This window comes from Trichomycterus rosablanca, chromosome 26 (assembly GCF_030014385.1).
Source record: "Trichomycterus rosablanca isolate fTriRos1 chromosome 26, fTriRos1.hap1, whole genome shotgun sequence".
Lineage (NCBI taxonomy): Eukaryota > Metazoa > Chordata > Actinopteri > Siluriformes > Trichomycteridae > Trichomycterus > Trichomycterus rosablanca.
In genome coordinates this window covers 15341166-15356858 of record NC_086013.1, presented here as the reverse complement: position 1 = coordinate 15356858, position 15693 = coordinate 15341166, and the positions used below count along the sequence as shown (strand labels likewise).

General features: G+C 42.7%; 1 protein-coding gene across 1 annotated transcript in view; it reads left to right on the top strand.

Moving 5' to 3' along the window:
• The first annotated feature begins 5085 nt into the window (after positions 1-5085).
• Positions 5086-15693, top strand: part of mbd2 (methyl-CpG binding domain protein 2) — a 42252-nt gene continuing 31644 nt past the window's right edge. The window contains exon 1 of the mRNA XM_062988880.1: positions 5086-5503. Coding sequence (XP_062844950.1) covers positions 5388-5503 — 116 coding nt within the window. The 5' untranslated portion in view covers positions 5086-5387. The remainder of the gene's footprint in view (positions 5504-15693) is intronic.

The following is a 15693-nucleotide window of genomic DNA, read 5'->3' as shown; positions in this document are numbered from 1 at the left end:
CATCAAGCTACACCCGGACCACCGCACTGCGTTCCACAGGAACGGCTACGTCTTTACGTCATACGCAAGGGCTCTGTCCCAAATGGCTACGAATATAATACGGAGTGCACTACATAGTGTGCTCAAGCAAGTTACCTACACTTTACGGCCAAAAGTATTTGGACATCAGACCATGAGCTTGTTGGACATCCTGTTTTTGATCTTTTCAGCAGGAACAACAGCCACTCTCTTAATACTTTGAAGCATGTATGTGCATGTATAAAGAAAAATAATAATTAGAACGCTTTTATTTGTCTTTTTTTTTTTTTTTTTTTTTTTTTTTAGATTAGATTCAACTTTATTGTCATTACACATGTACAAGTACAAGGCAACGAAATGCAGTTTAGCATCTAACCAGAAGTGCAATAAACAGAAAGTGCAGCATATACGGTATCTATGATATACATTATTTACAGTGGGTAAATAGCAGTGGTATGAACAAGATCTATGAAGTTGAATATATTATTGAATGTACTATAAACAAGATATACAGCTAAAAACAATATACAGATTACGGTGCAGATTAAGATTAAGGTGCTATGCAGGTTGAAGTGATACAGATTAAGGGGCTATGGACACCCTATCACCACTCGTTGCAGTGCCTTGCGGTTCGCAACAGTGCAGTTCCCATACCAGACTGCGATACAGCTGGTCAGGATACTTTCAATTGCACAGTGGTAAAAGTTCATATATACATATACAGACGTACAGTACAACAAAATTCTCTATTTGCATATCCCAGTTTGTTTGGAAGTCATACTGCACTCCTGGAGCAGAGAGGGTTAAGGGCCTTGCTTAAGGGCCCAACAGTGGCTGCATGGCAGAGCTGGGATTTGAACTCTCAACCTTTAAGTTGAAAGTAATTAATTGTTCATCAGGTTCATTATTTGGGCCTATTTTTCATTCCAAATGGAATAAAGTCAAGACAATAAGCTGAAATTCAGTTCACCCCAAGAGTAGTTTAGTATTTTAGCTGTCAGGGCTGTATAAGTTATTGAAGCTTAATAATGATGCAAAATAAAGATTTTTGTTGCCATCTGATTTTTTCTTTCTCTATTTTTATACACTACATTTGGAGACTGACTACGGTATCTCCTTTTAATGATTTTTAATTTGCGTACCTCTTTACCTCTTTATTTAGCAATGTGAATAGGAAAGAACATAAAGAGACTGCAGTAACAAGGTTACATTCCAGAAATACTCCTATATTTTAGATTTTTATCCAATCCAAAAAATTATATAATTTAAAAGTGGTTTCTTTGAATTACTCTGTTAAGTCCCATAAACTGGATACATGTACCATTATTATGTGAGTTCAGGTGTTCAGTATACACACTTAATGATATAAAATAATTAATATGCTTCCAACTTGCTGTGTGCTGCTGTGTACAAACTAAATAAATGCTTGAGTTTGGTGTTAAGGTGTGGCAGCATTGCACAGAGCCCTAACCTCAACCACACTAAACACATTTGGCTTGAAATGCAGTGCCAGTTGCGAGCCAGGCCCACTTGACCAACATTATTACTTAATCTAACAAATACAGTTTTGATAGAATGGGGTCAAATTTCCACAGACACAATCCAAAATCAAGAGGAAAGCCTTTTCAGCTGCCCTGAGAGGAGAGGCTGTGCCAGTACTGCAGTCTCAGTACAGTATAGACGGAGCTGCACTTCCTCACCCAGTGTACCAAATACCACCACATTCGGTCCCAATTCATCCCCAAATTTAACACCGTCATCCCCGACTTCAACTCCCTCCCAGACCCTGACAAACTGCCCCACCTACTGGGGGAGCACAGAGAGAGCTGCACACTAGCAGCACACTACACACACACCTGTCACCATGTCTCACACACACACACACACACATTTTTGTACCTACTAGATGGGATGGGAACCTCGCGTGCTCCTACTAGATGGGACGGGAACCTGGCAGGGCGCAACAAAAAATCTGGCGTGCCCCTAGTAGATGGGACGTGAATCTGGCATGTTGCAAGAAAAATGTCCAGAACTTATAATGTCCAGGTCTTCTTCAAAGACTGGATTACAAATAAAGAACTCCTCCAGGCCACCCAAGAAGGATGGGGGTCCCTGCTGAGTCTGGTTCCTCTCAAGGTTTCTTCCTGTAATTTTTAAGGAAGTTTTTCCTTGCCACTGTCGCCCTCGGCTTGCTCAGCAGGGGTAAAGTTGATGTGAGACAATGTTCATAGTAAGAAGCGTTATATAAATGAGTCTGACTTAACTTGACTGATACACATAACTTGAGTATAATCTACCTCACCATTATTTATTTACTCGGTACCATGTACTAACCAACACTTGTCACTTGTCTCTAGTCTTGTCTTCCTTTATTTATTTTAAGCATTCTTGTATTATTGTAATGTTGTCTACCTGCACTGTACTGTATTGTCTTGCACTTTTTGTTCTATGTTGCACCTTGGACCTGGAGGAACGTTGTTTCGTTTCAATATGTACTTGTATATAGCTGAAATGACAATAAACCTCTCTTGACTCCTGACTCTTGTTCTTACTGCTTACATGTATTATAATTACTGTCACTGTAAATATTTTTGTTCTTCTATTATATTGTTATTATTTTCTTTTTATTATATTTCTTAAAACAGTAATTACACTTTGGCAATATTAATGTCCATATTTTAAATATATAGCCAATAAAGCTAAGTTTGAGTTTAAGTAGTTGCTGTTATAGTTGCAACTGAAGGTGGTGGTGGTGGTGGTGGTGGTGGGGGTGGGGGGTTAACTTTATTTGAATGCCTTTAGTATATAATGGGACTTTTGAGGACAGATTGTAAAAGTTGCAGGCGATTAATTAATTGAACAATTTTATTAACAGCATCATATATCACAGGACAACATACACTTTCACATTTACTCTCTATTTACGCTTTTATCTGTCATATATACATATACAGCCGTACAGTACAACGAAATTCTCTCTTTGCATATCCCAGCTTGTTTGGAAGTGTAGGGTCAGCCATCAAAAGGGCCATCATATCTGAGCTTAATGATGATGCAAAATAAAGATTTCCAATGCAATTTGATAATTTTTCTCACAATGCGTGGTATACAGTACAGATTCTAAGAGTCTACTTTATCTCCTTTTAATGATTTTTAATCTACGTACCCCTAAACCTTTTTACTGGTATTTAGCAATGTGAATAGGAAAGAACATAAAGAGACTGCAGAAACAATGTTACATTTCACAAATACCCTTACCCTTTACGTTTTTATACAACCCAAAAAATTATATTATTTAAAAGAGGAAGTACTCTACAAAGTCCCATAAACTGGATACATGTACCCCTATTATGTAAGTTCATTTACTCTCTATTTATTTTCTCTAACTTGTTTATCCTGGTCAGGGTTGCAGTGGGCCCAGGAAGCACTCCTCCCACAGCACTCAGGACAGGACACACAATCAATAGCAGTGTAGCACAAACTAACCGACTCACTCTGTCACTCATTTGCTTGCACCTAGGGGTAATTTTGGGCAGCAAATCCACCTACTGCATGTTTTGAAGATAGATTGTAAAAGTTCAGGCAGGGTGATCAGCCTCTTTTTGTACTTGTCCAGCATTATCTGAACATCTGGATTACGTGACAGGATAAGAAACGTCACGACACTTAGACGTGTTCTGATTGGCTGATTTTTTTGTACACTATTGCATTACAGCGTGGCGTAAACAGAACAGGGCAGAAGTACCGAGAACTGAACGGGGGGGGGGGGGGGGGGGCGTGGCTTAATGACAACTACTAACCTAGGAACATTGTTCAAAGGAATATAATATCTAAACCAGCTGCAGTATTCTTTTGGAATAACTTATATTATGATATAGATTGGAAAATAACATGGATTCTGCATAGATGTTACCCTATAAAACTATTGCTAAATTTAAAAAAGATATAAATACTGAATGTTCATTTTGTCACAGATATGAAGAATCCCTTACTCACTTATTTTGGGATTGCTCATTTTGCTCAATTTTTTGGACTGATTTACATAATTTTATTAATAGAAAAATTAACTATAACTTTAAATTGAAAACTGAATTTATTCTATTTGGAATAACTAAAAGTGACATTTTGAATTCTTATATTGAGACTTATATTGTCAACCTTCTCTTAATATTATCCAAATATCACATTCATTGTTGTACATTTATGAATAATAGACCAAACTTCAACACTCTTAAGGCATCCTTTATATTGTACATGAATACGTTAAAACTCTGTAAAAATGTGAAGGCAAGACGTACTGTACTTTAACACTGTTAGAAAACTTCTCTATCCCTTAAGGTCATTTTAGAAAATCATTAAATGGTATTATCTATAACTCCTTATTAGCTTTATTTTAGCTAATTTTATTTATAGTTTATTTGATTTCTATTTCAGAATCAGAGAGAATCAGAGTCAGAATATCTTTATTGTCATTATACCAGGTATAACGAAATTAAGGTGCCAAACTCTCAAGTGTTATAAACAATATTTAAAGAAAGAAAACAAGAATTTACAAAATATTAAAATTTAAAAATTTACAGAATTTACAATGACAATAACAATAACACACACATAATAGACTTTCTGTTCAGTAGCAAGCTGGTGGAGATTTGCACATAACCCTTTGTAAACATTGTCTGAAAATTGCACAGTCCCATGTGTTTTAAATAACCTTATAAAGAAATATTTAAGGTTCGTACTTCTATAAGGCTCGTATTTCTATAACCTGGAGCAATTTTTTGTTAATAATTGTCTAATTTTCATTGTGTATGTTACATCTTGGCTGTGATTGATGTATTCTTTTGTAATATATTTGTTGTTCATCCAAAAAAAAAAAAAGAAGAACGGGGGCGTGGTGAGGGGGCGGGGTTTTGTGTGATGTGGGCGTGTCCCGGACTGTCTGGGCGTGTATTTGCGGTAATGTACAGTAGATAGGAGGAAACGTGCCGTGGGCGTGGTTTTAATGTGAAGTGGGCGGGGTTTAGTAAAACTGCGTGGTTGCCAGGCGCTGGTGTGGGAAGTGGTAATTTCACAGCGTCACAGCTCCACCAGCTTCTGCACAGCTAGTGTCAGATCAGACTCATCAGAAGTTACATTCATTAGTATTTAATGCTTAGTTCAGATCAGAACAGACTCATTAAGTGGAAATAAATGATCCGGCCGGGTGGAGCGGCTCACTTGGGTCCCGGAGCTGTCATTAGCGCTCAGCGCTAGCTTACCGTTCAGAAGCGACCGGCCAATCAGCCTGCCCTGTCGGGGCCATTAGTGGATTACCTTTGGCTCACGTCTTGGGATCAGATTAAGGATTTTTGAGGAGGTGAGGCTAATTCATGATCATGGAGAGGAAGAGGATGGACTGTCCGGCTCTACCCCCGGGCTGGAAGAAAGAAGAGGTGATCCGGAAGTCAGGACTAAGTGCTGGCAAGAGTGATGTTTATTACTACAGGTAAGTCTGTACTAAACTTCACCTGTCTTACACCAATCAGATCAGCATGTCTGACTTTATTCTATATTTCACTGCTGTCACAGTGTAACAAAACAAAAAAGTTACTGTAAATGTTTCAATATGAGTTAGGTGGGTGGGTGGGTGGCACACAGCTCCACAGCCCTGGGTTTGATGTTAACTACTACAGGTGACTCTCTACTAAACTTCACCTGTCTTACACCAATCAGATCAGCATGTCTGACTTTATTCTTTATTTTACTGCTGTCACAGTGTAACAAAACAAAATAGTTACTGTAAGTGTTTCAATATGAGTTAGGTGGGTGGCACACAGCTCCACAGCCCTGGGTTTGATGTTCACTCCTACAGGTAATAATAATAAATAATAATAGCACATTTTATTTGTTGGTGCCTTTCATGACACTCAAGGTCACCTTACATCAACTAAAACAAGAATTAAAACATACAGTAAGTTATTACAACTACAACAAACAAATTATCACAGCACACAAGCATAAAACAAAAAGTACAAGATATGTTAAAGTGAATAAGCCAGTTTAAAAAGAAAGACAGTTTTGAATTCTGCAATGGAATGCAGTGTTTGAATATGGGTGGGGAGTGTGTTCCAGAGTTTGGGTGCAACATAGGAGAAAGCCCTGGCACCCATTGTGCTAAGGTTAATGGCTGGTCTTGCCAGAAAGCCTGCTGAGGAAGATCGCAACGTGTGGGAAGGAGTGTAAAACTGTAGGAGGTCTGTGAGATATGCAGGGGATAAATTATGAAGTGCCTTGAATGTCAGTAATACAATCTTAAAATTGATCCGTTGTGATACTGGGAGCCAATGCCGTTGGATCAGCAGGGGTGTGACACGCTCAGCGGACTTGGTGCACGTAATTATCCGTGCTGCTGAGTTCTGGATATGTTGAAGTCTTTGAATAAGTTTGTTGGGGATGCCAGCCAGGATTGCATTGCAGTAGTCAGTCCGTGATGTGACTAATGCATTGACTAAGATTTGATGTTAACTACTACAGGTAGTCTGACTCTTCTAAACTTGACCTGTCTTTCAGCAATCTGATCAGCATGTCTGACTTTATTCTTTATTTCACTGCTGTCACAGTGTAACAAAACAGAAAAGTTCGTTTAAACGTTTCACTATGAGTTAGGTGGGTGGGTGAGTGGCACACAGCTCCACAGCCCTGGGTTTGATGTTAACTACTACAGGTAGCTCTCTACTAAACTTCACCTGTCTTTCACCAATCCGATCAGCATGTCTGACTTTATTCTTTATTTATCTGCTGTCACAGTGTAACAAAACAAAAAAGTTAAGTTTAAATGTTTTAATATAAGTTGACTTGGACAGTGGTAGTCTAGTGGGTAGTTCGAATCCCGGCTCTGCCGTGCAGCCACTGTTGGGCCCTTGAGCAAGGCCCCTAATCCTCTCTGCTCCAGGCTGACCCCGCAGTACAATGGCTGACCCTGCGCTCTGACCCCAGCTTCCAAAACAAGCTGGGATATGCGAAGAAAGAATTTTAATCAGCCCCCGAAAAAAACATGCCAGTGGGTGGATTTGCTACACAAAGCGTGTACGTGTGTGTGTGATAAGTGTGTGATGTCTTGGGATGAACTTGAGTCCAGTGCCTAGTTTTCTGGGATGGGCTCTGGACCCCACGATGACTCGGATTAGGATTTTAACATCATGTTTTACACTTTAATTACATTCATGACAGGAACAGAGTTACTCGTTATTCAAGGTTCACCAGTTTAATGTCAAACACGGTCATGGACAATTTTGTATCTCCAGTTCACCTCTCTTGCACGTCTTTGTACCGTCGGAGGAAACCCACACAGACACATGGAGAACATGCAAACTCCACACAGAAAGAACCTGGACCGCAGGACCTTCTTGCTGTGAGGCGACAGTGCTGCCCACTGAACCACCGTGCCGCCCCAACTCTTTGTCTGACTTTATTTCACTGCTGTCACAGTTTAAATGTTTCAGTATGAGTTGGTTGGGTGGGTGGCACGCAGCTCCACAGCCCTGGGTTTGATCCTCGCCTCTGGCTGCTTTACGTGTGGGTCTCCAAAGGATATCCTGGTGTCCTGTCAGCCCCCGAAAACATGCCAGTGGGTGGATTTGCTACACAAAGTGAGTGAGTGCGTGAGTCCTGCGCCCAATTTTCTGGGATGGACACAATGACTCAGGACAAAGGACAAAGCACTTACTAAAGATGAATGAATGATATACACATGAGCACATCCATATTAGTCCAAAATAAATCTATATGTCTAGAAGTTTAACATGTTCTCTTCATCTCCCATTGGGTTTGATTCAGATGCATTGAAATCAAGGTTTAAGTGAATATGAATGGATGTACAGTACGTGATGTGCTGCATTCTGGCCGGAGCGTGTTCCTGCCCGCTTTTTGTTGTCCTAGTTGGCTCTGGACCCACCCAAACCCTGGTCAGGCTAAAGCGTCTTTATTAATTGAACAAGTTTTATTAACAGCATCGTATATCACAGGAAACATACACTTTCACATTTACTCACTATTCATTTTCTTGTTTGGGTCCTGGTCAGGGTTGCGGTGGGCCCAGGAAGCACTCCTCCCAAAGCACCCAGGACAGGACATTAATCACTCACTCTGTCACTCATTCTCTTGCACCTAGGGGTAACTTTGGGCAGCAAATCCACCTACTGCATGTTTTTGGAAGGTGGAAAAAAACCAAGAGAGTTGGAGGAAACCCACATAGACAAGAGAACATACCAAAGTCCGTACAGGCAGTGATCTGGGGTGAGGATTGAACTCAGGTCCCCCAAAATAATTTAATTTATTAATAATTTTATTACAATGTAAATTACTTTCATTAATTCAGTACATTTTCTTATTCATTATTCGTTTCATTCTGGTCAGGGTCGCTGTGGGTCTGGTTCCTGGGGGGCAAGGCAGCAATACCCTGGACAGGGCGCTAGTCCATCGCAGGGATTCGGCCACTTGCCCCAAACATAGCCAATCATGTCTGTGTTGATGCCTGACCGACTGATAGCACCGCTGAGATTCGAAGCCAGACCTCAGCGGTGGTGGGTGCCTGAGTTCTGAGGGTTCAAATCCCGGGCGTGGCTCACAAGCACAGAAAGTGCATGCCGGTACGTGAACTTAACACATATCAGTGCCGCCTTAGTGCTGGTCCCAAACCTGTATAAGTACGAGGGTCGCCTCACAGAAAGAAGGTCCTGGGTTCGATTCCCAGGTGGAGCGGTCTGTGTCCTTTCTGTGTGGAGTTTGCATGTTCTCCCCGTGTCTGTGTGGGTTTCCTCTGGGAGCTCCGGTTTCCTCCGACAGTCCAAAGACGTGCAAGTGAGGTAAATACAGAAATACAGAAATGTCCATGACTGTGTTTGAATCTTGTGTGACCAGTAACTACCTGTCCTGTCATGAATGTAACCAAAGTGTGTAAAACATGACGTTTAAATCCTAATAAATATAAAATAAATAAAAAATGTGCCAAATTAACCCCTAACAGGAGCAGCTGAAAGGAATCATTCTCATTCATGTCCAGTACGGACCTCATTTTCTTGATTCAGCAGCTATAGATATAAGATCAGAGCTATCGACTGACGCTGATGGTGATCGGTTCTTGTCGGGAGTAATGATTAAATGATTAAATGATTAAATGATTAAATGTCATGGATTGAGACTCATCACTTCATCTGATCTGGAGTGTGCACTGCATGTGCTGAGCTCACATGTGGGTTTGATTGGATGAATTGAAGTGACTCAGCACTGACTAGAAACGTGGCGAAATTTACAGGAAGTGTTTTTGCTCTTCGAGGCAGTCAAGGTGTTTGTCGGCACGAGGCCACGAATGAATCTGAGTTAACTACCGTGTTCACACCATTCGGTGGAACAGAAACTCGCCACCATTGTTTTCACTTCCCGTCATGTAATATTTATCCAGAGTTATTCGTCCTTAAGTGGAAAAACATAATGCCCTGATTTTGTCATTGGTGATTGAAGCTAAAGGTAGCTATATATATATATATGATGATATATTGACAGTGGGCACTCGGGTGGCGTAGTGGTCTTTCGCATTAGCCCATGTCTTTCCTAAATGCTCCTGTTCTAAACAAGCAACAGTTCATCATGTTCCTAGTATTACTTGTTCCTGTCTCTTTTTGGAACATGCTGCAAACATCATCTTCAGAATAAGCTCATATTTACACAAAAAAGGCAAGCTGTTGCCTAGTGATTAAGGTACTGGACTAGTAATCAAAAGGTTGCTGGTTCAAGCCCCACCCCTGCCAGGTTACTGCTGCTGGGTCCTCGAGCAAGGCCCTTAACCCTCAATTGCTCAGACTGTATACCGTCACAGTACTGTAAGTCGCTTTGAATAAAGGCGTCTGTTAAATGCAAATATATAATTACAAATTAAATCTAGTATTTGTGGACTTAATAACGAGAATTCGTGAGGCGCTGTAGCCTAGTGGTTAAGGTACTGGACTAGTAATGAGAAGGTTGCTGGTTCTAGCCCCACCACTGCCAGGTTGCTGCTGTTGGGCCCTTGAGCAAGGCCCTTAACCCTCAATTGCTTAGACTGTATTCTGTACACAGTACTGTAAGTCGCTTTGGATAAAAGCGTCTCCTAAATGCTAAAAATGTAAATGTAAATGTAAATGTGAGGCCACGTCACAACATTCATTCCATTTCCATGTTCTCTCACCACTTCATCCCGGTCCCGGTCGGGGTGTGTCTGGTTTCCCCGGATCACTGGGCACAAAGCAGTAATTAACCCCAGACGGGATGCCAATCCATCACCACCCCCCACTCCTTCTCAGAAATAGCCAATCGTGTCTGTGTGTAGACGCCTGGCCGGCTGATAGCAAGGACAGCATGGTGGGCTAGCTGAATTTACAGCCGCACCACCTGAGCTCTCGTCACCACCAATTTAAATAACAATTAAATAACATTATCTTTGACCCAGCGTCATTTCAGAAAACCACAAAAATCTACTTAAAAAATCCTAATGTGTGTTTTTGGGATAACGACCATATGTTTTAATTATTCAGCCAAAATAATAATGTTATGATATACAGGTCGCTCGCAGGTACATGGAAACCTTTGGGTGTAGGTCTGTGGTCCTGGTTGTATTCGCCTTGTACCCAGTATAGGCTCAGGACCCACCGTGACCCTGTTTAAAGTAAAACCTTGGAGATTAGCCCATATTTGTGCCGTACCTGACTATCTTCTGCACTTTGGTGAACTTTTGTTTTCATTTTGGGGAAGTAAGACTTCAGAGGTTCACAGCCTTGTCGGAGAGGAGTGTTTACCGAATGCTGATTTGCCTGATGGTGTACATCACACCTCTGAGTATTTCTGGTTCCATCACTTCCTGTGCGGCGAATCAGTTCTCTCTGTAGCAGCAGACGAACCCTAACAGGCCTCGTTTTCTACGACCGCCTGTTCTGTACGACCGCCACCGTACCTGACTGCTGAGGCATGTTTTCCGAACCTCCTTTTTAATCCCATATTTCCATCACATACTTTAAAAGTGTGCTGATAAGCATTTTTGTGAGTTCCTGCGCTGATAGGTTGATGATATCAGACTGTTTTTTTTACAGCAGTGCAATAAGCAGAACAAAAGCTGTGAAGTGGCTTCTCTTTCCCCCTCGCGTTGCTCTCTTCACGACTCAGTGGCGTTGGTGCGGCGTGGGGGAGGGGTGTTTGGTGCGGCTCGTTTCGAGGTGCCACGATGCCGAGGGGAGGCCTGCTGTAAACCGATCCGCCGACATTGTCGGCATGGCTTCTACAGGGTGTCAGGGCGGTGGGGGAAGGCGAATCCTCCCATCTTCCGTCACGTCGTCCCTGTGTTCGCCTGCCAGTTCGAAGGTGGACGGCCGTAAGCTGCTTCTCACATGGCAGGGGAGCTAAATGAAGCGTGGCTTCCTCTGATCCGCAATCTTGGTTCGCAGGAATTGCTTTTGCAGTACGGGAACCGGAGCCAGAATCCTTGGTGGCGACTCTAATCGCGAGATGTGGATCAGGCGGCTTGAACATGGCATGCTGTTTAGGCCGACTGTTCGTTACAGGGTGTGGAGCGCATGAGGAGAACAGGGTGTGGGTGCTGGCGAGGAGATCCTGTCCTGCTTCTTCCACCTACTTTTTGTCTTTTGGGCTCGTCGTTTGGAACTTCACGTGTGTCAAACATTACTCATGTGTCCGCCGCGTGTTCAAAAACAAGAGCTGTCCTAAATATTTACATATTTACATTTAGCAGACGCTTTTTATCCAAAGCGACTTACAAATGTGACGTCTATACACTGCAAGCAATTGAGGGTTAAGGGCTTTGCTCAAGGGCCCAACAGTGACAACCTGGCTGATGTTGAACCAGCAACCTTCCAATTACTAGCTCTTTACTTTAACTTCTTAGCTCCCACTGCCCTATACATTTACATTCAGCATTTAGCAGACGCTTTTATCCGAAGCGACTTACAGTACTGTGACAGTATACTGTCTAAGCAATTGAGCGTTAAGGGCCTTGCTCAAGGGCCCAACAGTGGAAACCTGGCAGTGGTGGGGCTTGACCTGGCAACCTTCTGGTTACTGGACCAGTACCTTAACCTCTAGGCCACTAGAAATTAATCTGATTCTTTTACCGGTTAGATTTTGGGTAGCCAGCCCATGGTAACGAATGGCTTGTTGACCATAAATAGATAAAACACTCGCTCTGGGATGAAAGACGGTTTGACTTGGGTCATTCCGATCTGATACTAAAGCACAGTATCGACTGATATTGGCACCAGATTGGTATCGAAGTAGATTTGAAGAATTTTTAGATCATTATACCATGGTATACTATGCTTGGTCAGACACTGACTGACATAACACTGATCATCCACGTTAACACACAACAAAAAAAAACCTTTTCCCACACAAATGTAATAGATTTAATCTTTAAAGACTGCTCCTTCCTGACCAGGGCTGTCGTGCAACCAAGCGATGGTCAGGAATACATTCTGCTCTGGACAGGGATCCGGTCAATGGCGTGGCATCACATACTCATCCATTGTTAATCAGTCAAAGGAGATGAGTGGACCTAAATTACGCTGGCCAACTGTCCCACAGTGGAACACCCACTTCCCCACCCCCCAACACGTACACACACACACACACACACACACACACACGCAATGTATATTGGTCAGACACTAGCCAGTTAAGCTGTCATTGTCACTGAGGCCCTGTCCATCTGTGAACCCCTCTTTTTTTCTGGACCCCCGCCCCTTCCCCCCAATCTAGTCATTTCCAATTCCTGATTGTAAATCCGTCGCCGCTTGACACAACCCCAGAGTACTGGATCACCACACGCCCCATTGGACACATGTCCAGACTGCGGCCGCTTTGGTTCCCTCACAGAGGTGTATCATGTACAAGGAGCCACGCCATGCTCCATGTGTCTCCTCCAACCCCCCATGTTACAGTGGCACCGGGAAGACACTCCGTCTGACCTTGCCTGCCTCAAACACGCCCAGTTGTGTTTGTAAGGTCGCCCGTCCAGGTCTGTGACTCGGGATTCGAACATGGATTTAAATTTCTTCCACTTTAGTCATTTTCAATTCTTTAATCTCTTTATAAGTGCGACCCTAATACACTGGCAGGGGAGGGCTGCGGAGTAGCCGTACTGTGTAGGGAGAGTCACGCTATGCCCTAAGTGTTACCCGGATACCCTGACCGGACAGCAGGGGTCACTGTTGCAGCAGCAATGATGAGAAACCCTGTACACCCCTCCCTCCCTCAGACAGCCGCTCTGTGATAATGTGCCAGCGTATTAAAATGCAGCATCACCCGAGCGCAACGTAATTATTTTTTACGATCTAGAGATTCCGCACGTAGTATTTTGACATGCTGATGAGCTTTTTTTATGCGTGTAAGGAGTTTCAATTAAATGTAGCCATGCACTGTTGCTCTCTTTCTCCTCGTCAGCAGCTCCACATGGGTGTGGGGTTTTCCCAGCTAACCCACTGTTTTTACTAGCGACCGAGGCCATTACGCCGAGGCCAGTCCCGTGTGTCAGAAAGCTGATCCCCGATCAGTCCCTCGAGTCCATCCGGGTCTCAGCGCCGTGAACCGCGGCCTTTATCTGATCCTGAAACGAAACCAGTACGGCTGCAGAACTCTGGTCTCGCCGCCGTCCCAGCCTCAGCCTCAGTTTACTGTTTTCATTGAGTCACGGTTTGAGTCATCTTCCAATCCTCCGAATTCCTCTCCCACTGCGCCCCGTCTCTGAGAACTGACTGTTTAGTTTCTCCTCTCATGGAATGTGGGCTCTTCTCTCAGATGTAGCTTTTTTAATGCTTGTTAGTGAAAATGAAAATGTTTGTGAAGTTTAGGTTTAGGTTTAAATTTCTTTATTGATTTTTATCAACCAATCAGCTTTATTTCGGTCAGGATCATGGCGGGTACAGTTCCACTGGGAAACACTGCGCCCCAATCAGAAGTACCCTGTACTGGATGCCAGTCCATGCCTTATTTTTACGATTATGGCATGAATTTGCACATTCATCCACACATTTATTTATTTTTGCACTGTAGAACACTTTAGAAGTAATACTTTACAATGTATACAAACTTGATCTATCTGTCTGTCTCTGTCTGTCTGTCTGTCTGTCTGTCTGTCTGTCTGTCTGTCTGTCTGTCTATCTATCTATCTATCTATCTATCTATCTATCTATCTATCTATCTATCTATCTATCTATCTATCTATCTATCATCTATCTGTCTATCTATCTGCATGCCTGTCTATCTGCCTGCCTGTCTATCTATCTATCTATCTATCTATCTATCTATCTATCTATCTATCTATCTATCTATCTGCCTGCCTGCCTGCCTGCCTGCCTGCCTGCCTGCCTGCCTGCCTGCCTGCCTGCCTGCCTGTCTGTGTGTCTATCTATCTATCTATCTATCTATCTATCTATCTATCTATCTATCTATCTATCTATCTATCTATCTATCTATCTATCTATCTATCTATAAGACACTTACAATTGTTACTAAAGACAATGCAAGCAGAGTGTAAAGGGCCTTGCTCAGGGGCCCATCAGCAGTGCCTTGGCAGTGGTGGGACTTGAACCAAACCTTCTGATCCCTAGTCCAATGCCTTAACCACTGAGCTAACATAGCCAATTGTCATGTCTGTAGACACCCAACCGGCCGACAGCATCGGTGGTGGGCTGGCATAATAAAATGCTATACCACCTGAGCACCATTTCGAATTTCCTGAGCCTAAATAAGGATTTCTTTTGGACACACAATATCTAATAACTTAATTTATTTTAATTTGGAGCATATTTGAGGCTAATGTGCATACATACACCTCTAAACAAAATAGAAGAAGCAATGCTTGATGTGTTGGAATCAAAAGTCTTTTGTATCTTTAGATCTTGCACTGTACTGACATTCCTGCTGTAGTTTGGATCAAAGCTCCAGTGGGTTTCTTTATGTTCTAGGCAGTTCCTCTCTCTCACGTTCTCTTATTTGGCTGTTTGGGGACGTGGTGTTCCTGACCCCACCACTAGACGTGACCATGCTGTCCTTGGCCTCTGCTTCCATTTAGTAGATGCGTCATTCTGGACATGATGCTCTTGGCTCTGAACCACAAAGCACAGAGTTCCTGGAACGAAGTCTGTAATGCCGTGATCATCAGCGCTTATAAAGGAGCTTTTTATAAACGTACACTATACAGCCAAAAGTATTTACACACCTGACCATGAGCTTGTTGGACATCCTGTTTTAAGAACTAATGGGATTAAAATAGAGCGACTTCTATGTGACCCCCTCAGCTATTAGAACATCTCACAAGAATCACTGAGAATGTCTGCATGCCTGTGGGAATCTGTGCCCATTTTGTGAAAAGAGATGAAAAGAGTGTTTGTATGGCTGAGCACTGTTGTTGGTCAAGACAGCCTCAATTGAAATTTCATTTCAAAGCGGTTCAGCTGTTCAGCATGTCTTTGCTTTGTGCACAGGAGCACAGTCATGCTGGAACAGGCAAGGGCCTTCCCCAAACTGTTGCTGCAAAGTGCTGTCCCAATACTTTTGTCTGTATAGTGAATCTACCTTTGGACCAGTGGGCGGAATAACAGAGGCCCTAAAGGCTCTATGGGAAACGAGCCAAATGCGTGCTTCCTGTTTGTGTTG